Source organism: Ochlerotatus camptorhynchus, unplaced genomic scaffold (assembly GCF_037179485.1).
Source record: "Ochlerotatus camptorhynchus isolate MF236.1 unplaced genomic scaffold, CSIRO-AGI_Acam_v1.1 ptg000299l, whole genome shotgun sequence".
Classification (NCBI taxonomy): Eukaryota; Metazoa; Arthropoda; class Insecta; order Diptera; family Culicidae; genus Ochlerotatus; species Ochlerotatus camptorhynchus.
This window is the reverse complement of record NW_027040787.1, coordinates 1,345,211-1,367,622: the sequence shown is the minus strand read 5'-3', so window position 1 is coordinate 1,367,622 and position 22,412 is coordinate 1,345,211. Positions and strand designations below refer to the sequence as shown.

At 38.1% G+C, this 22,412-nt stretch overlaps 1 protein-coding gene across 1 annotated transcript in view; it reads right to left on the bottom strand.

Moving 5' to 3' along the window:
• The window catches only part of LOC135706957 (armadillo-like helical domain-containing protein 3), a 42,374-nt gene extending 28,499 nt beyond the window's left edge, over positions 1–13,875 (bottom strand). Inside the window, exons 1-5 of the mRNA XM_065228647.1 lie at positions 13,182–13,875; positions 12,946–13,025; positions 702–860; positions 420–635; positions 142–362 (exon numbers count right to left, since the gene is read on the bottom strand). Coding sequence (XP_065084719.1) covers positions 142–362; positions 420–635; positions 702–860; positions 12,946–13,025; positions 13,182–13,811 — 1,306 coding nt within the window. The 5' untranslated portion in view covers positions 13,812–13,875. The remainder of the gene's footprint in view (positions 1–141; positions 363–419; positions 636–701; positions 861–12,945; positions 13,026–13,181) is intronic.
• Between the last annotated feature and the right edge of the window lie 8,537 nt (positions 13,876–22,412).

Genomic DNA, 22,412 nt, shown 5'->3' with positions numbered 1-22,412 from the left:
ATTTTAGGCTTAAAATTATCCACTTTGGCCAGTTTAAAAAAAAACTTTATTAAGTAAAGTGATGTTTAGCCTGATGCTATTTCATCACTAACTTTGACCAGTGTGGTGGTATTATTGCCACTCTCCCTACGTAATACTAACCTAACAAAGTTGCAGCTAGTGGTTGAGGTTTAGACGCTCGATCTGCAGTTGATTTTCTGTGTCGCATATGTGCTCTATGTAGAAATATTTTAAACGTGAGATTTGAATCATGCATCATTGAATTTGCATATTGGTCTTCGGAAATGCATGTAAGGATAATGAAACATAATTTAAGATTAACTGCACTTGATTCATTTTTATGATCCATCATCACGACAGAGCTGCAAGCAAAGAAATAGAAAATTTACTGATAATACGGCTAATACAATATTACCTACCAATATTGAAAAACAGCTACTAGCAAATTCGTTGGGTATTGGGACACTTCTATTATAGGCGCAGATGATATATCGCTTATGGAATGATGGCTGTTAAGAGTGTTTGACGGAGACGGTGGCGAGCTCGATTCTGCTTGAGTTGTGGCTAATGTTGTTATGAAGTTTCTGTTCAAATGCACTGCTTCATATAGCGCCAACAGTAAGGCATTATTTTGCCTAAAACATTGAATTATATATTAAATGTAGGTATGTATAAATTAGTTAGTGTATATTTTAAGTTACCTGATTTGGTACATTTTTTCGTCAACTTCATCAGAGAGAAACATGTTTCCCACCATCGACGAAAGTGAGCTGATCCATGAATTGTTTTGTACTGATAGTACGTTCGTAGTTTGTTGTTTGATAAACTCAAAGAGTGTTGCAGAGATAACGTGGCCAAAACTAGAAGGAAGGAACATTTCAAATGATGTATGGTAGGAAAATGTCTAGATTGATTTTTTTTTATTTTAAAATTAGTTCTAGCGTTCTAGTATCACCGGTGTAGACTAAGCTAACATGCTACAATTACATATATAGGTAAATATTTTTCTTTTATAATATGCTAGTTGAATATCCCCCAGTTGCGCTTCGTCGAAAGTTTTCTTCTGTTTTTCGCCGGCAGGAGTAATTGACTATAAGATAAATGTTTTTTTTTATGTTATGACCATGCTTGAATGTATTTTTTTGACTATAGTTGATAAGATCACCATCATTGGGGCTTCATTCAGGCTGTTGATGTAAAATAAGAATGAAACAATAACACAATCCCCGGCGATGCTCGAAAAAGTTAGATAAATTAACATGCTAACTCACTTCTCATTCGTTCACATGCTCAACCTCTCTGTTCTATGGTGAAGCAATAAAACAAAAATCAAGCAAATCAGACAGCAATGAAGCTGTTGGCGAACAAGGGTAACGAACTGAAGTTGTAAAAAAGATAAGCAAGTGTCGCCATTATTCGTGAAGGGATTTCCGCTAGACTTGCGAAAGTATCTCGACTTTTGAATCGGTAAAGGTCAGAAATGCAGCATCCGCTTACCTATTGCCAAACATCTTGTTAATAAAGAAAAAAAAACATCAGATTTTGCATGGAGGAGTTCCCATCGGTGCCTCAGCGCAAGAGCTGCTGAAGCGAAGGGAGGTAGATTCAATGTCCTTTATACAAGGTCTGGGCCATAGGGCTTATTGATGTTAGTGAAATGAGCAAATGTTTAGTGGTGTTCGTATTTCATTGCAATTTTTATTTTTTACACGAAACAGCAGCTGTTGGCAGTGACGTATTTCTATCTGTTCGCATTATGTTCAGCAATGTTTACAATATTTTGCTTCTAACTCCAGCAAGCTGCCTGTTGGCCCAGACCTTATATCAAGAGCAAATTTTCATTACGTCGAAAGTAACAAAGGTAAACAAAGGCAAGCAATCGGTGTCAATCAATGCTCCTGCTATTACACTATACTGACTATAACCATAGAGATAACTATAAGACCAGAAGGTCCCGAAGAAACGTGCTCAACTTTTTGGCTCAACTATATTACTCTCTTCGGTCTCAAGCTAAACGATGCAGGAAAATCTACGTAACCCTGATTTTATCTGTCAAACTTTCATAGTGAATCAAAACAAACATAGTGTAGTACAAGAATTTCAACTAGAATGGGGTAAGTTAATCGATTTGCTTAGGACCAATAGGCTAGTCAAGTAGTGAGCCAATTTAAAATTATTAGTTTCCACCGGTTGCTATAACGCCCTATCAGTCCCATATGGAAAAAAGTAGGCATTGAGAAAATGCCTGTTGAAGTTAAGAAGTGCAATTTCCATGTAAATATTTAAACAATCATAGTAAACAAATCGATCATTTTGTCAAGCTAAAATCAGTTGCAAAGAAGCTTGCATGTATTGTTATATTAACAAAAAATATAGCGATTCAAAAAGCAGAACTGTAACTTGACCTCTGGACGATTGAATTCCAGGATGGGACTGATATGCGATTACTTTGCTTGATGGGACAAACTGACTTGATGTTGTTTTCACATCTTTCATGATCAAATTCCGTAGTTTTATCACATAATATCAAGCTGAACATTGCATTAGATCCTAAGTAACATTGATCGATTCCCTTCGTCGACTTTCTCTTTCGTTAATAACTTGACCACATAACCGTTTCTTGTTGTGTTTGTCGTTTTAGATGCTAGATAAAAGCTTCTTTTATCGATTTGTGAGCTGAAAATACCTGGGAATGTCTTTACATGGCCGTGGGAATACAAAGAGAAAGTCGATGAAGAGAATCTGTCAATGTTACTTAGGACCTAATGCAATGTTCAACTTGATATGTTATCTTAAAATTGACGAAAATCCATTTGGGACTGATATACGATTAATGCATAGAGGTAACTCATTATAGTCAGTATATACTGTCCGTACTGTAAATTTATTTACCATTCAAATCGCTTTTTGACGTAACTTCCGATCAAAATATTTTTTGACGTTACTTAAGTCACTTGATTTCTATGGAAATACCGTTTGTCTGTTTATTAAAGTGAATAAATCGAACTGTTTGTTGCTAAATGATTTCGGTGGTCCTAAAATGGAGAATGGACTGCACGTAAGGATACGTGATTGATAATTATCCCGAATATCCTGGTAAATACACTTTGACTTAAGCAACATTAGGAAGCCAAACGACGTATAATAAATTTTGACTCAAAAAAACAGTATTTTTTAGCATGGAAGCTAGCGATCTGCTTTGTACGATTAAAACCCTGCCTAATATGATAAACATTGCTTGCTATCACTATGAGATTATATGTGTTTATTGGAAATAGGAATAACTTTTCGGTCATCAAAACAAAACTTTATTTTTATCATATCGGTGCGAATGTTATTTTCGACATAATGAAAATTTGCTCTTGATATAAATGTCATTAGCGGCGCCGGTGGTGTAGTGGTTATCGTGATTACCTCTCACCCCAGCAGGCCTGGGTTCAATCCCAGTCGACGCCGCCGGGATGTTCTGAGGCATAACATATTTGATCACGCCTTCCTTCGGAAGGGAAGTAAAGCCGTTGGTCCCCGGTTCATGAGTTTGATGGGTCGATATGTAGGTAGGGTCCAGGTGTGGGAGAGCTGCCTCCCTGGCGTTGGTAGCATTGGTGCTCAGCACGGAAAGGCAAGATCGACGGAAAACAATCTAAATAAATGTCATTGAGGTAGAGTATCGCTTTCAGGGCATCGAAAAATATGTTAAATAAAAATGATTGGAATATTCAAACAAACGACCTTCTAGAGAATACACCCTTCTTTCAATAATAGGCTGTTCTTTGACTGAGAAACTCAACCGTAAAGTCAAAGAAGAGCGTACTTTTTAAAGAAAGGTGCATTCTATACGTTAAACAGGTAAACAAATCAGGGGCCTCCCATAGCACAGTCACTAAAGGCGCAGCTACAAAGCAAGACCATGTTGGAGGTGGCTGGGTTCGATTCCCGGTCCGGTCTAGGAATTTTTCGGGTTGGAAAATTTCTCGACTTCCCTGGGCAATAGAGTATGATTGTACTTGCCACACAATTATACTATTGCAAAAATAGTACAGGCATCGAAGGTAAACAAATCATTTGTATCTCTATAAATAAAAATGAAAAAGTTTTCGAGAAGGATTGACGGATTTGCAAGATTTTTTTTTTTCGTCTTGGGCTTCGACGGGTTTATATCAAACAACTAGGCAGTACGTCGTTTGCCGGGTCAGCTAGTTCAAATACACGTTTTGATGATGAATTCAAAAATTCGTTAATAATATTTGACGTATCGTTGAGAAAAGATAGAAATGATAGTTTCCTGACGTTGGTTGTAAGCTTTTTTCATTCGAATCGTGTTTTCGTAACCTGTAGTAGCACTGCCCATAAAAGCATAATGGATATTTATCAGAAATGAGTTATCCATTAGACTCGGTTGTAAACAAGAGTATTTTACTGTGTACTTTAAGTAACATGTGTTCAGAAAATATCGTTCAAAATATCAAAACTAGGTTGTCTCATAAAAGCTTAAGGAAGAAAAAAATTAACAATGTATTTCTCGGCATGTTGTGTTTCATTATAAGGTACACCGGGGTTAGCTGAAACGCGTTGGGAAGTGGAAACGGCAGGAGTATCTCTTAGCGGAAGTGAATAGTCACGGATATTATTTCTAATCAAGTAGTTAGCAGGAGTAGGGCAAGGTGAGGCAAGATGGGTCAGCTAGTACATTTGTTAATTTGTTTGATTCTTAAAGTCCCGCGCACCCTGCTGGTCAGAGAGCATATAGGGCGTCGTTGTGCCAATTAGTTCGTGACACATTTCGAGTATGAGAGACTGATTGCAGTTTGCTCAAAAGTGCTTGAGTAAAAAAGGCAAGTATTTTCGATGATTACCCGTAGTTGTTACAGTGAAGATATACACCCATATTCTCGTTTATGTCTAGACGTGTTTGCCACACAGAAACATTTTTATTTGATTGTGTGTGGTGGATGTGTTTCGGGCGTATACGGGCATATGGGTGATAATATTAAGTTTACGTTAGGATAACGTTGAGAAAATTGAGAAATGTATCGCTTCAGTTTGAGAAGCACTTCACTTCGCAATCGGTGAACCATTCTGACGGCCCACATTACCGTGCAGACGCCGTGTGTTCGCAGGGGGGTCCAATATTGGACAGTTTAATGTTTATAAAGTACCATCAGCTAATATTGTAATTTTGAGCTTTATCTCTATACATTCTTAGGTGTTTCTTAGTAGATTATCATGTTGGTGTACGCTGATTCAAAGGTTACATGGTATTAACATTGAGCTGTCCATAGTTGGGCGTTGTTGAACTTGTGGTACTTGCACAGGGTGGCCATAGAATTTTTATTTTGAAATTTCCGGTTTTTCCCGGTTTTCCCGGTTAAAACATTAATATTTTCCCGGTTTGCCTCAAACAAAATAAAATGAAAATAACTAAGCAAGTTTTCGACAATTTTCATCCACAAAAACAGAAAACCAAACTCATAGCTGAATCCAGATGATGATACAAAAATAATAGGAAAATATGTTTATGTTCCATACAAAATGGTCGAATCAGTTTATATTTAAAAAGAAACCTTAATATTACACTTTATTTTCTCAGCTCTTTTAGTTTAACGTCCAAAGCAGCAGCCTCTTTCTCTGCGTCTGCCTAAAGTTTAGCCTGTTTCATTTCCAGCTCTTTTATTGCTTTGTCCGCTTTCCTCTTTCGGCTAGCTTCTTTATCGCTTGCAATCCCCTCAGCTCGCTTTGCATCCAAAAATTCCTGGTACCGACCTCGGGCGTTTCGACAGTACTGAATAAGCTGCTTGTCCACTTGAATGTTGGTCACACCACCAGCCGCTAAAATCCCATCATGTACAGTGCGTTGTGCTACCAGGCTTTCCTCGGATTGATTTACCACCATGCACTCCTTGTTGATGGAAAATCCGCGCTCCTGGGCTGCATTTCCGTGAGATATTATCAATATCTTCTTGACAAACGATGCCAAATTCGGAAGCTGTTTGAAGAAATGATCGACCCGTGTCTCCTGTCTGCGATATCCTGAAGCAATTAACTTGAAGAAAGCCATCGTGCAGATTTGCGAATATTCATCATTCACCTTGTCCGCAACAGCTCCAGCCAAATGATCTTTTTCCACCATATGTTCCAAACAAAACTCAAGTCGTTTCTTGGCTACATCTGGGGAGTTTGAAATGACAGATGGACTTAAACAAGAAATATACCTTGTTAGAGCATATCGAAGTGGCGAACGATCGAGGAGTTTCGTCAAAAATGCAACATAATAGTTTTTGCAGTCGTTACGAAACACCAAGAGTTGTTGTTCAGACATTTTTCCACGGATTCCTTCCGCTTTGATAGCCGCTTTTACAGCAAATCCCACGTCTACTTCAGCTGATGTAAGAAGGTTGTCCTGATTTAAGTCAATCTCCGTTAGCGCTTTAGGTTTCTTTTTAAGGCGGTCTGGCTTCACCACTCTCTGCATCGCATTTTGAACTAGGCTTGTTAGTTCATCGTATAAAAAGGGAGCAAGTGGTGCATCACCCTGAAATTCTTTCAAAAATGGTTCCACATTTGCCGCTGCAGCTACAAAAAAGCTCAATTTAGGTCCAAAGAGCTGATCCGATACCGCTTGGGACACCACTGAAAACGCGTTGGAGCTGTAAACCGCCTTAAAGCTTCTCCTGAAATCGGGATGACTTTCTTTTCGTTTTGACTCTTGTTGAAATTTTACTGCCTTCACATATGTTCGCAGATGAGGAAGCATATCTAGAGCTCGTTCTGCTACTCGCTGGTTTTCCACCCACCTGACTCCGCAAAATTTGAGCGGCAATATGGTGCTACCAGTAACTGCTATAAAGTCAGTACGTCTTAGGGGAACATCTTTTAGCAGGTAGTACAACGACATCAGAAACTGATCGATCTTCCAGTCCGTTTTCTGCATACCGCTCTTGAACGAATTATGCACTACATGAAGACCGCAACTGCCAATGCTGAGTATACTGAAGGAACTGCTCTCACGCATCTCTTGCAATTCGGAGGACAGATCGTTAAGGAGTCGCCAGTTCACGTTGGGTTCATCCATAGACACCTGAATAACTTTTTTCAACAGTCCGGGATATGCTTCGAAACACTTCTTGATCCCACTCATCAAGTCAATCGCTCGTGTCGATGATAAGAAAGCTGAGCCTACATATCTTGTCTGTACTTCCTGCTTGTATTCATCCCAAAAATGAATGCTTACATCAAGTTGCTACCGTTGTGCAATTTTGTTCAGTGTTTCGTTGAATTCAAGGACGACCTCGGAGCAACTTTCAACTTTGGTCAGTAAGATCTTCTTGAAGTAAGGTGCCAGACCGTGTGTGATGAAATAACCAACTTTGGTGCGGCTCATCTCCATCTTCGAAGCAATTTGGCTGTCAGGAAACATCTTCTGGAACAGAGCAACACTGGTACCTGCACTACGGTATGAACCATGGGTGGCCACAGTTTCAAGTGCCCATAAAATTTCAGCGGACGTCACCGAATCGTTTAAAAAATACTTTTTCATGACAGCCTGATTGGCGCCTACTGCCACTTCAGATGATGTTGAAGCATTTGTCTGAATTGGATCGACCAAGGTAGTTGTACTCACCTTGGGATCGACAGTCAAACTTGAAGTTGAAGATATGATTTTATCATTTGTTGAACGATCTGAAATTTGAGATAGAAGATCAGTATTCAATTCATAGAATTCTTGTATTAAAGTCTCAGCACATGATGAACTTGATTCGATAGCAACCAAAACAATAATCGAAGCTTCGTTGCAAGTTTCAGTGCATTGTGGTATAATCAAGCGTCTTATTTCGGAGCTTACCATTCGTTCCAAATAAGCTGCTGATCGGCAAATTTGAGCGACGTGCTGCAGCCTGATGCTGATGGCCTTTGCTTTTTTCATGACTCCCAAAGGCCACCCTTCCCATCGTATCAATTTTGAATGATTTATTGCACCAGGTGCATCGAGCAGCAGTCGGTACTTTGGGATCCGGCGCGCTCCATGCATAATCCTTCTCATACCTCGTCGAATATTTTGTAGTCATGGTTATTTGCTCCAACTTTCTCAAATTTCACTACTCTTATTTGATAGTTTTACACTTATATAAACACAGATGGAAAAGCGTCTCACCTTTTTTCAATGCAAATGCGGTTTTGAACAGGCCAATGCTCGCGAAATGAATGAAAAAAACACGAAGCTTTTTCATTGACGAAGGTTGATAGCTCGTCGTCGGGTCGGTACGTTTCAGAACATACCAATACATGCGAAGAGCCGAACGTGAGGTAAACGAAAAAGCTTTTAAAAGAGAATGTCGAACGAACCCGATCGTCCAACTTTAAGCCGCTTATGTCGTTCGTTTTTGTTCTGGAGTAACAGCAGATCTGTACTACCGTACACCCAAATTTTTCAGGGTGTAGCTGTTTGGTGCATGTTTGTTTATAAACGAATGATGCTGAGCTGTCAATAGCTCGCACTTGTTGGCGCTCAGTGTTAGGTACACCTCGAAAACGGAATCGGTGTAAGAGAATAAAAGCTGCCATCGCCAGTCAACATCAAGGTGGGACTGATTAGCATTTTCGATTTATATTTAGCAAGTTGGACTGAGAAAGAGTGTGAACTTGTGCATAATTGGCCGATTTAAAGCTATTTTCTTGAATTGAGTTAGGGTGACTCTTAAAAAACAGTTTTTTGCTCTGTTTTTTCTTATTTCGAATTTCTCAGCAAAGTTGTCTTCAGATAACTTTTAGATCTTAAAAAGGCGCAAATTTTTGCTGCACAAAGCATGTCAATACCTTTCGCCGATCAAGAGTTATTGACGTTTGTATACTAAAAATATGCATTTTTCAAATGGTAATATCTCTGGTTGGGGCAAACAAAAAAAAAGTTTTTTTGCAGCATTTGAAAGGGCGTATGTTATTCTCAAAAATATGAAAAAATTGGAGGTATGTTATTTTTTAAACTCGTATAAAATCAATTTGAATTTATTCATATTTTTTACTTTATTTGAGTATATCTTTTTTATTAGAAGAGATACAGGCAACAAATTCAGCTATAAAACATTCGTCTTTAAGAGTTTTAAAAATGCTCTAGAAGATAACTTTCATGAGAATTTTCAAATAAAAAAGTTATTGCTAAAAAACTATTTTTTCCAGGAACACCCTAAGTCAACTCCGAAAAATTACTCTAAAATGAGAACGTTAAGAGATAGAAAAATAAATTCTTCTACAAAGTTGCTTGCAAGTAACTTAAGTACAACTTTTTTGAACAACACATGTTTATATTTTGTAAAACAAAAAAGTTAGTTTTAAAAATTCCCTAATTTGAGGACCACCCTGACGTCTGCAAACACCAAAAGAAGGGAATTTTTAAGAACAAAACTTCTTTGAAGACACTAAATGTCCAAATATTGAAACAAATGTACTATCTCATTTTATATAAATTTGTCATTAGAGTGGTCCTATGAAATCCATCTTTTGCCAATAACTTTTTTATTTGAAATTTATCATGAAAGTCATCTTGTAGAGACTTTTAAAACTCTTTAAAACGAATGTTTTATAGCTGAATTTGTTGCCTGTATCTCTTCTAATAAAAAAGATATACTCAAATATAGTAAAAAATATGAATAAATTCAAATTGATTTTATACGAGTTTAAAAAATAACATACCTCCAATTTTTTCATATTATTGAGAATAACATACGCCCTTTCAAATGCTGCCAATAAACTTTTTTTTTGTTTGCCCCAACCAGAGATATTAACATTTGAAAAGTGCATATTTTTAGTATAAAAACGTCAATAACTCTTGATCGGCGAAAGGTATTGACATGCTTTGTGCAGCAAAAATTTGCGCCTTTTTAAGATCTAAAAGTTATCTGAAGACACCTTTGCTGAGAAATTCGAAATAAGAAAAATAGAGCAAAAAAACTGTTTTTTTCAGAGCCACCCTAACTCAATTCAAGAAAATAGCTCTAAATCGGCCAATTTAAGAGATACAAAAAAGTTATTTTCAACAAAGTTGCTTGAAATTAGCTCAGCTATAACTTTGCCGAAGAATGTATACCTTAATTTATTCAAACAAAAAAGTTAGATTTTTGATTTTAATGATAATAGGAACCACCCTAGAATTCATTGTCATAAAAATGAGGGCCTAACTATAAGGAACAACTTTGTAGAAGAGACTTTTAGTCTAAAGTTTCAATTTCAGGCTCAAAACATATCATTCCAGCTAAATCTGCATTCTGGACCACTGTGCACTGCTAGGCACAGAGTGTGTATACACTTAACATACAAGACAACATAGTTGAAGATGCTAATTTCAAATAACAGACTGTAGTGGTAATTTTTATACGATAGATGGAGTAGATGAAAGCATAGAGTTCGTACGACTGGATGCCTTCCTTCAAATAACAATTGAAGTGCGGTAAAAATCGGTAGAACTGTTTCAAACACACAGTTGGTACTTGAACGGGTCGGTTTTCATCTCTTTTTGCCAGTGGTGGCGGGGGGGGGGGGGTGGGGACACCCCTCACCATCCCTCTCCAAAGGGGAAGTTTGGTAAAGAGAGATGAAAAAACCGATTTGTTGTACCTTCCTTAAAAGTTGTCCTAGTTCGCTATTCTAATATCTATATACAATCTTCACACTGCCGTACTCTAACGGAACTATCAACTCTATGCTTTCATCTACTCCATCTATCGTATAAAAATTACCACTACAGTCTGTTATTTGAAATTAGCATCTTCAACTATGTAAATCGTTGACTTCACGTTGAAGTAATACTAAAAACATATAGTCAAAAATACAAGACAACCTTTTGGGAAGTAAAGGGTTAAAGGAACGCCAAACAGGAACGATAGTCCGACTGGAGAAGGTAAGCCAGCTTCTTAATGGATGGGGCTGGTTAAGAGTTGATTTTACCTCCTCAAATCGAGTTATCTGTCATCCCTGTTTGGCGTTCTATTAACAGGTTCTAGCCACCATCTCGCTGTTATTTATCCGGAAGGGTTTTTTTCTTCTTGATTTGTTTCCGTCGATTTTGTTTTCCGGACTGAGTACCAATGCTACCGACGCGACGCCACCCGCATAAACACGAACTATAAATTGTTTATAATCCCTGCTAAACTTTAACTGAAATGGTTATGAAACTTTACATGAACGTTTGTATGATAAAGTTAAAACCTTATGTATTATGGTTTTTTGGAAGTGGACCTTACAAATAATGGGTTGTTAAGAACCATTACTGTACGCGATGAACGCTTCCAGTAGGAAAATGCACGACGTCATCGAATGGCGCATCCTGATTGGCTGACGCAGCCGAAGAAAGAATTGATTGCCCGAGCTTTCGTGTTTCGTCCAGTTCCTGTTCGTTCATCCACTGGTTGCAGGTGGTGTTCGATTCATCTTCCATAAGTTCCACCTAGTGGACACTTTTAAAAGAGTTCAACTTTCCTGCTGTCGGTGGCTTGATCACGATTTGTGTCGTGGTCCTTCGTTCGAGAGAGGCATCCCGTCGCTGGTGGCTGTAGCGTGTACCGCCAACGGTGACTCTTCGATTCATACGCTGGTGGCTGTGAAGTGCATAGCTGTCGGTGGCTCGATCACAAGGTAGGTTTTCGTCTGTGCTGTTGTGGTAAGGGCAATGAATCTACCCCAAGAGAAATTGAGTACATAACAATTACCATTCCAAATTCTTCATTTCTCCATACATTTTCGGAAAGAGAACTGTATTAGAACATTTAAACGAATGGTTTGAGAACTTTGATGGTTATGGTAGTCAGTAAGATCCATGAATGGTTTTGTAACAGCGATCAACTTTATGTGGAATATATCGTGACTTGGTTGCCTGTAAAATACTGATCACCAATTCACGATATATTCCACGTAAAGTTGACCGATAATACTAAACCATTCCCAACCTTACTAACTACCATAACCATTACTATTAAAGTTTTCAAACCATAAATAAAAAGGTTCTAATATAGTTCTTTTTCCGAAAATGTATGGAGAAAACAAGAATTTTGAATGGTAATGGTTCTTAACAACCCATTATTTATAAGGTCCACTTCCAAAAAAAAACTATAATACATAAGGTTAAAACTTTATCACACAAACGTTCATGTAAAGTTCCATAACCATTTCAGTTAAAGTTTAGGAGGGAGGGAGGGGAGGCAGGGAGGCAGCTCCCACTCCTGGACGCTACCTATCATCGACCCATCACACAATCACAGACCGGGGACCAACGGCTTTACTTCCCATCCGAAGGAAGACGTGATCAGAGATTTTATGCCTCAGATAATTCCGGCGGCGCCGACTAGGATTGAATTCATGCCTTTTGGGGTGAGAGGCAGTCACGCTTACCACTACACCACCGTCGCCGCTGAGATCTGGATTATTAATATTAATATTGTCCCCAATATGCAGAATCAAAGGTTTAATCGAGCAAACATCTAACTGTCCATAATCGGGCACTGTTCACAGATAAAAAGTATTAGCAAAGAAGAGAAATCAAGAATGATTCAAAACTTGGGATTAAACAATGGCTTCAATCACCGATTCCTCGTGATTATAAGCTCGATTTCGCAAACAAACTAAACCAACTGCTAAAGAAATCACTCTCCTACCTGATTGTGCAGTTAGATTGCAAGAATGAAATTATTAACGAGAAAACAAAAAAGGTGATTGAAGTCATCGTTTACAACACACATCTACCCAAATCTCGAATCCCTCCGAAAATAATACGTGTTGTCATAAACGACAAGGCACTTTGGAAAATATGCTGTAATGTGCAAAGGGAATACTAAATTAAAGGCAAGCTCAATGTTTTAGTACAAACGAAGAATAACACTACCTTATGCTATTTTAAACATCAAACAATATTTAAATGTAGGTGTAATGGCTATATAATTGATTGCAAAACGTACTCACCCATGAAGAGCAAGTTCATCATCAAGTAGAGACAGTTTTACTACATACGGATTAGTAGCATCGTGTTTTCTATAGTTGACCTGAAAAAGAAACGCAAAATTAGTAGCAAGTGCTGACGATATACAGAGAAAAGAAGCTGTCGTCTGATTGGATAGCTTTATTTGCCACATATTCAAACATAAGCTTCAGTCTGTGAACTGTGAACAATTCGAATAAAATTAAGAGCTTAAACTTACTAGAAGTGCCAAAAGAATTACAATATCGTGTCCATGTTCTAGACGTGCCGTTGAATCACTCAGAACCTTTTTCAAGGAGTCAAACAGATTGTTCGACATGATGTACTCCAGTAGCAAGTTGTCATCTAAATTATCAGTTCCTGAGGCGACAATGAACAGCAACTTGAAGCAGTAGTACCGCAGTGTGTCCGAGTTATCGCAGATAACCAATTCTTTAATTTTTTCCACCAGCTTTTTGATGTGTTCTTCGACGTCAGTAATTTGAAATTCAGAGAAAACGTTTTCAGTTCCATCTTCAGCATTGTTATATTTTTTAAACATTGTGTATGTTAGGATGGTAAGCGTAATAAGGGCATTATGTGTTCTTTTCACATCGTTGGAGTCCATTATTTCAACACATTTTTCCAATAGAAGGAAAAGATTTGATTTAGCTGCACACAATTTCGTTGCATCCAATTTTTGCAGCTCAGTCTCAAATGCCTCCGTGTTAGGTTGCAGCAGAAAGAATTCATTCCAGAAATTTTGTTTGTTACTGTCAGCATTCGCTCCGTGCAAGAGAAGTTCGTAAATATAGACCACTTTTTCCTTCGGTCGCTTTGAACCGGAACCGGAACGTTTCCTTGTGGCCATTACTTATCACTTTTGATATTAGATTCGTGTATAATAAATGCGAATCTTTGATCCACGCACAAAAACTCTCGACACTCGACAAACTAAACATCTGAACTGTCAAGTTGGCCACACGCACACGCTCAGACATTGTTACGCAGTGTTGGGTCGATGTCAATCATACAAAGTCTGGAACAACAAGTAGCTTGCTGCCCAGGGGGACCCTATCCCTGTCAACCACATATAGATGCACCATAGCTCACATGATCTTGACATTTTTGGAAAATCTGACACTTTTGGACATACTGACAGCGGTAAAACTGACGGAGGCACGACAGAACAAGACAGCTTACTTTTTCACACTTGCATTGCAGTGCTGAATGCTAGAAAGAGTAGTCTGTTGCAGTCATCCTCCTTACCCACTTTATTTATCACATTGATGTGAGCTCCGCCGAAATTCGTGATTGATGCCCCCGTGTTGCTGCCCGCATAAACGCGAACAGTCACATGACCTTACCGATAATGGTTATAAATTGTTTATAATCCCTGCTAAACTTCAACTGAAATGGTTATGGAACTTTACATGAACGTTTGTGTGATAAAGTTTTAACCTTATGTATTATGGTTTTTTGGAAGCGGACCTTACAAATAATGGGTTGTTAAGAACCATTACCATTCCAAATTCTTGTTTTCTCCATACATTTTCGGAAAGAGAACTATATTAGAACGTTTTTACTTATGGTTTGAGAACATTAATGGTTATGGTTACGGTAGTCAGTAAGGTCCATTAATGGTTTTGTAACTTTACGTGAAATATATCGTGAATTTGTAATCAGTAATTTACAGGCAACTAATTCGCGATATATTCCACATAAAGTTGATCGATGTTACAAAACCATTACTTTGGTTCGGGTGTAAAGGGCCTTAGAAAGTTTTTTTACAAATGCTTTTGTGCCGTTATCAAATGTTATGCCTGACTTTTCTGTCAAACGTGAACCAGCTCCTGATTGACCGATTTCATGTGCGTAAGATAGAGATAGAGATAGATAGAGATAGAGATAGAGATAACAATAAAAGATGAAGAAGCCAATAATTGTCACCTCTTCCTCTTAGAGAAAGAGAAGTCACTTCTACATGCTATTTTAAAACTACCCAAATTTGAGAAGAATCCATCCAGATAGGTCAAAACTGAACCTACCCAAAAATGGGTAAACTATGTTGGGAGTGACAAGAATTCTGGATCAAGAATAGAAAAGGGCCCATCAGCATTTGTAAACAAACCGTTCCAAAGCCCTTTATTCTCAATGCGAAGGCCACCCACGCAAACCAACACCATCATCGGATAGGGGAAACTTCTACCTACGATTATGGTGTTGGTTTGTGTGGGCGGCCTTCGATTTGTGAGGAATGGGCTTTGGAACGGTTTGTTTACAAATGCTGATGGGCCCTTTTCCATTGTTGATCCAGAATTGACATCTACCTACATGCATCCGATCGACTTTGTTCATTTCAAGAACAACATGTGAAAAGGGCATACAAGCTTTTTGTGATCAAACCTTCTTATGCCCTTTTCTCGCCACCCATATGACACCAACGCAAACCATCATCATCACCGGGTAGGGAAAACTATACTCTTCCCGATGATGTTGTTGGTTTGCGTGGGTGACCCTCGGTTGGCGAGAAAAGGGCCTACAAAGGTTTGTTAACAAAAAGCTTGTATGCCCTTTTCACATGTGGCTCTTGATTTTTCAACTTGCCACTCCTAACATAGTTTTCCCATTTTTGAGGAGGTTCAGTTTTGACAGATCTGGGTGGATTCTACCCAAATTTTGGAAGTTTTGAAATAGCGTGTACACTCTGATAGTATCACACAAAATTTAAATTACGGAATATCAGCAAACTTTTGCTGATTTTGAACTTGACGAATGATCAGCAATCTTTCCAGCAAAATAATGCTGCTGAAACTTCCAGCAATTCGATTTTCTGTCAAAATGACAATATTTGACTGAATGTCAGTAAATCTTTTATTGTTTGCTGAAGCTGCAGCAGACGAAAACATGACAACGTTCTACTGATTTTTCAGTAAGAAACAGAGAAACATTACCCTAATAAAAATTGTATGGTTAATTTGCTTAACGACGTGTTCTGGGTATCATCCAAACCATTTGTGGAATAGTTCAATGATTTGGGTTATCGTTCGTTTATGGTTATTTTTTATTAGGGTACTGAAACAACAGTAAATTTATTTAATTGAGGTTTTACTGATACTTCAGTTGTATATTGCAGAGCCAGTAGCAAAACTTTTTTTTTATTTCCTTTTAGTTTTAATGTTATTATTAAAATACATTTAAAAGTTCAATAAAGCCTTGAATAAAGCTGGTTAATAGGGGCGATTGCTGTTCAAAAATCAATTAGAAATCGAACTTGAAACGTTAAATGTTCCTTCTTTATTTCACTATATACATTTGTACTTCGCATACGTCATAAACAAATCCACAAAAACATAATATTTTTTATGTGCCCAACCTGTGCTCTTGCTTTGCATTTTTTTCTGAACGAAATCATCCCGGAAGCATATAGGGGCCACATTATGGAGCTCGAAACGAATTCCGATTTTGAGTTGAGTTCAGTAAAATATAGTTGCGTCATATAAAACTGTAACACCAGCGCGGAAAATAGACAGTGCCCATCCCCGGGCATTTTCTTAACTATCATCACTGCATTTTCATATCGCATGTGCTCCATTTTGCTGATCTCTTTTCACTTTTAGTTTGTTCACTCCATGGTACCGGGCAATATTTAAATAAATACATAATAAGCAATGCTGTGATATAACCACCGACAAACCGACATGAATCTCATACTTAACTCTTGATCGAGAATCCATAACGGCAGATACAAATGTGTAGCGATCCCATCTGTCAAAACCATAGAAATTTGTTATCTAGATAAAAATAATTTGCCCGGAATAGTCCTCTCCAGGCGGGTTCGTATTGGTGAGATTTGCGTGTGTTAGTGAGATGAAATTTTTTGTTAGCTGTGAGAAAATGTTTGTTTGCTGTAAGAACTGTCATTCTAAAGTAAAAATAAACAACAAAACGAAAACAAACCCTACGCTTGCACGATAACAGTCAAATACCCTTTTATGAGTAAAATTTAACCCGTTTTTAATAAAAGTGGTTTTACTCATTAATGAGTACATTATTTTAACAACAATGAGTTTCTGCTAACAGTAGCAAATAGTTACTACTTAATTGACATAATAAATTATTGATTAATTAGTAGTGCCACTTTTATTGACAATGGGTTCACTTTAAATCATAAATGGATGTTTTATTCTTACCGTGCACATGACAGTATACGCTAGTGTGTGTAAAATTATATTATTAGTGTAGTGTTCGTGAGATCCTGCTTGGAGAACTCAATAGATTGGACACGAACCAACTCATACATTTTGTATGTGTGTTCGTGAATAGGATACACATTTTTCGCGAACACGGCGGCAGATGTCAGTTTTGTGCTTTGATCAGAAATTTGATGGTACTTTGTATGGTCATTCATGTCGGTTTGTCGGTGATATAACCACAACGGGATGACCGTTCAGAATGTTTCATCGGATGTGAAATGAGGGATCATTTAAATTTAACATGAAATACTTTAATTTCAACACAACATAATTTTTTGTATGACTAATATTTTTTTTACTGCAGCCATAAGAAGTATTGCAAAATTGTGATTAGTGATATAAATGCCTATATCGTAAACTCTCGGTTGTCACCTATTAGTCTTCCACAAAATCACGAACGTCCATAACATTAATTGCTTTGTATATTTGGTTGAAGAATGAAGTGATTTGCTCTGCAACAATATTAAATGTATCAAAACGGTGCTTTAGAGAAATGAGATGGTCATAGACTCTGAGAAATCCTCCGGTAGACCTTAAACAACCTTAAAACGAATAGCATCAGGTGATGTAGTGGTAAGCGTGATTACCTCTCACCCCAGCAGGCATGGGTTCAAACCCAGTCGGAAGTAAATCCGTTGGTCCCCGGTTCATGAGTTGATGGGTCGATATGTAGGGTCCAGGTGTCGAAGCCGCCTCCCTGGCTTCGGTAGCATTGCACGTAAAACAAGATCGACGGAAAACAAAATCAAGGGAAAAAATACAGCAAAGGGTGGTCATAGACTGGGTGATACAGTGAAGGACACGATACATCTGTTAAATTGATAATATCATGTGTTTGGTCTTATAGTACGTTCAGACTACAGTGTTATAACATGTTATAGCGCTATCTTGATGGTGATTTCTGTGTTGCAATTATTTGACAACCGTAATAACATGTTATAACCATAGAGGTAACTCTAAGACCACTGGGTCCCGAAGAAAATCATTATTATTTTTGGCTCACTCAGTACCAGAACAACGGTCCCAAGCAGTCCCAAGCTATTTCACTCACCCCTGCATGTTCTGCATGAATCCACACACCCCTGATGTTATCTGTCAAACTTTCATAGCGAATCAAAACAAACATAGTGTAGTAATAGAATTTCAACTAGAATAGGGTACGTTAATCGTTTGCTTGGGACCAATAGGCTACTAAAGTGGTGAGCCAATTTAAAATCGTTAGTTTCGTATTGATTGTTGTTATAACTCTCCAGTCTGGACAGCGTTTTAAAATGCAAGGAATTTTCACTAGAATTTTACCAAATACAACAACATATATTTTTCCTGATGTGAAACCCGGTTCCAGCGGAAAATCCGCAAAATTGATAGGTTCGAATGCACCAAATGACAATTTAACCACAGACAAACAGACATAACACTCGTAAGTTGTTCATCGAACAAGCATTTAACGAACAATTTAAAAGTATCGTAGTTGGTAGTACCGCCACCTGTGGCGCGCATAGTCAATTTCCTTGCGTTTGACGTTTACACACTACCGCCATCTGTTCAACGTAGTGCCCACCACTGTGTACTCAATAGATGGCGGTAATGTTTTAGTGACGATGTTTTACAGTGAGAAATATTCAATGTGTTATGTCTGTTTGTCTGTGATTTAACTATAATTTAACCATACATTTCAAACGGTATTCGGATGTCAAAGGGGCGTAATTGCTTTTGTAAACAATGGCTTAGGTCGTAGATTTCTCGCGAATAAAAGCTCACGCATGAAGGTTAATGACACCAGCAGGTAGATGAATGTTTCCTCTACCAGCTAGCACTGTTAATTTGAAGGGGTGAGCTTTTATTTGCAAGAAATCTACGGATATGGCCATTGTTTAAAAAGCAATTACGCTCCTTTGAAATGTTGACACTGAATTAACAAATCAAGCTATATCGGTAGTGCTACCAAACGGTGGAAACTTACGATTTTTTATTGGCTCACTCCCAACAAACATTGGAAGCAGAATAAGAGCACAAACGAAGTTACAGACGACTAACTGGCGAAGAAATCAATTAAAATAATGTGGTTCGCTGTAATAGAATTTTCTTAGAAGCTTGTGCCATCAGCCACCAGATGGGCTAGTATTTTTGTTTTGATTTGAACATAGTTGATTTTTTGTGCAATATAATCTTTGACCACAGACAAACAGACATAACACACTGAATATTTCTCATTGTAAAACATCGTCGCTAAAACATTACCGCCATCTGTTGAGTACACTGTGGTGGGTAGTACGCTGAACAGATGGCGGTAGTGTGTAAACGTCAAACGCAAGGGAATTGACTATGCGCGCCAAGGGTGGCAGTACTACCAACTGAGATACTTTTAAATTAATCGTTAAATGCTTGATCGATGAACAACTTGTGAGTGTTATGTCTGTTTGTCTGTGCTTTGACAGTGTGCAAAGAGTGTATCATTTTGTCATTTTTTTATGCATTTCAGTTTAGAGTAGAGTGAAAGAGATAGAACCAAAACATTCTAGTACATTTAGTGTTGCCATGTGGTACAATCCATTAGTAGTGTTGCCATGTGGTACAATCCAGTAATAGTGGTGTTGCCATGTGGTACACTGAAAAATTGCAATAGCAGGTGTGTCACCAAAGTTTTCGAGCCGCTCCGTCTGTCACTTCGTTTGTGATAAGAGCTTATTCAGGCAAAAATATGCTTCTTCAGCTAAAAAATAGCTTATTCAGCCTTTAATCAGCACAAATTGTTTGTTGGGACTACTTGACTAGCCTATTGGTCCCAAGCAAATTGATTAACGCACCCCATTCTTGTCAAAATTCTAGTACTACACAATGTTTGTTTTGATTCGCTATGAAAGTTTGACAGATAAAATGAGGGGTTAGTGGATTTTCCTATATTTCGAGGGGTGAATCGATTAGCTTGGGACCGAAGATAGTACCGCTTATTCGGGACCTTCTGGTGCTACCACCTATTATAAATAAAAATCTATTCGAATAACAAGTTCTTATACGTAATTTTCAAAGGTCTTCCGTGGCTGAAAGTTGTCTATTTAGTGTTAAAACTTTCTTTGCCATAGCTACTCAAGAGAATCAAGAAGTTAGTGAATATAATAGGCGAATCCATTAGAAACTAGGCGATCGTTTCAGCCTCTGGTGGTGAATAAGGGAACCACCAAAAGAGTGATGAGGGCTTAAATTTTCGCCGTGAAGCATAGGAAGAGGAATTTTTTTTTAAATACCTTTTCTCAACGGCGCCGGTGGTGTAGTGGTAAGCGTGATTACCTCTCACCCCGGCAGGCCTGGGTTCAATCCCAGTCGGCGCCGCCGGGATGTTCTGAGGCATAAAATCTCTGATCACGCCTTCCTTCGGAAGGGAAGTAAAGCCGTTGGTCCCCGGTTCATGAGTTGATGGGTCGATAGGTAGGGAGCTGCCTTCCTGGTGCGTCGGTAGCATTGGTACTCAGCACGGAAAACAAGATCGACGGAAAACAAACCAAAGGAAAAAAAATACCTTTTCTGATTAATTTATCCATCTCAGGTGCTTGTAATCCTCGTTGTAATCATCATACACATGGAATATTTTGTATTCTGTGTCGAATTTGGAGTGATCCGGCTGGTGCTTCCACATATTTTTGTTTGAAAAGTGAAAATTTATAAAACTACCCCAGCGGTTATGATTTTCCGGATTTTTAATGTGGTGTTATTTGATCTGTAAAACCGTTCAAATAGGGGAAAAGTTGGCTTCGGCAATACCTTAATCTAGAGTCGGTGTATAATGAGTCACGCCAAGAGAAAAACAGTTGAACTCGCATCACGGTTTTCGAAAGATTCCCTTTCTTTTCATTTAGCAACAGAGGACTGCTACATTAACTTCAAATGACTTCTAGCTAGCAAAAAAATAGTGGCTGTTGTAAATCATTATATCAGTGATTTTGTCCAATCATCTTGACAAAAAATAGTAAAAATTCTCATTACTGATCGTTACCAAACGTATCCCATGAAAATTTAATGCTCACTGCGTGTATATGATTATTTCTTCGATCATATTTTATATTTTATTGCAATACCTTTCGTGGACCTTTCATAGCATCGTAATGTTTGTTTACTTTGCACGATAGGTAGCCGGTTTGACAGTTCAATAGGTAGACTTGGCTTCACTCTTGGCGTGACTCATTTCATATGGTTTTTATTTCATATATTTCATATAGTTTTTGTATAGTTGTTGTATAGTGCTCATAATCAGAGTAGTGCTCATAATCAGAGTAGGCGTGTGAACGAACATGACGTTTGTTTTTTTTTTTTTGTCGGAGGTTTTTTATGCTTATTTGGTTATTAATCCGGTTAACATTTTCGACGATTGGACACTTCAAATTGGTTCTACATAGCCCGGGACTAGTTTATGTCGATCCCCATCAAGCGAACCGTCTTTGATTGGAACTACAATGCAGCAATAGCACAGATGCTTCCTTTGGATTCATTTGGACTAACTTGGTGAGATCGTATCTGATTTCATCTATTTAAACTAAATTTACATGATTCTCTTAAATTTGGCAAATTCTTAATGGAGTTTTCTCCACACATCCCATTTTTTGTGTATTTGAAATCATCATTGAACGCCAAATGTCTGCACATTTTTGAACATGGCGTGGGGGCGGGGAACAATTCTATAATTCATATATATTAAAACATTATATTATATACTGGGTTGGGGGGTGGCAGCCTAAGGGAATCAAAGGAACATTCAACGTGACCCTGTTCACTATATTTGTGTGTGTGTCATTCTCTATCCCTCACCCAGCCGGGGGTGTTAGACAAGTTGAACTGCGAATAATTTGATCAAATCTCATGCTCTGTTATGGTGCCCTTTGTGTTGTGAAGACTAGTACTTAAAAAAGGATAACTTTTGAGGCAAAACAGGGTGTCCTCAACAAGTAAAAGGAACAGGATGCGCCTAGATATCCACAACAGCAAAACATCACATAGACGCCCTTATTCACACTTACTACGCAGGAGGTAGAAGCTTGAACCGGATCCCTGGGACTCCCACGATATACCCGCGGCAATGGTCAGCAGACGATGCCCTGTGCGTATTTAGTATGTAATATGTTTTATTTGGATATACAAAATGTTTGAAGCCATGCGTCATTAAAACCACAGACAAACAGACGTAAATCTTCATTGTGTATCTTCGTTCACGCATTTAATGGTTG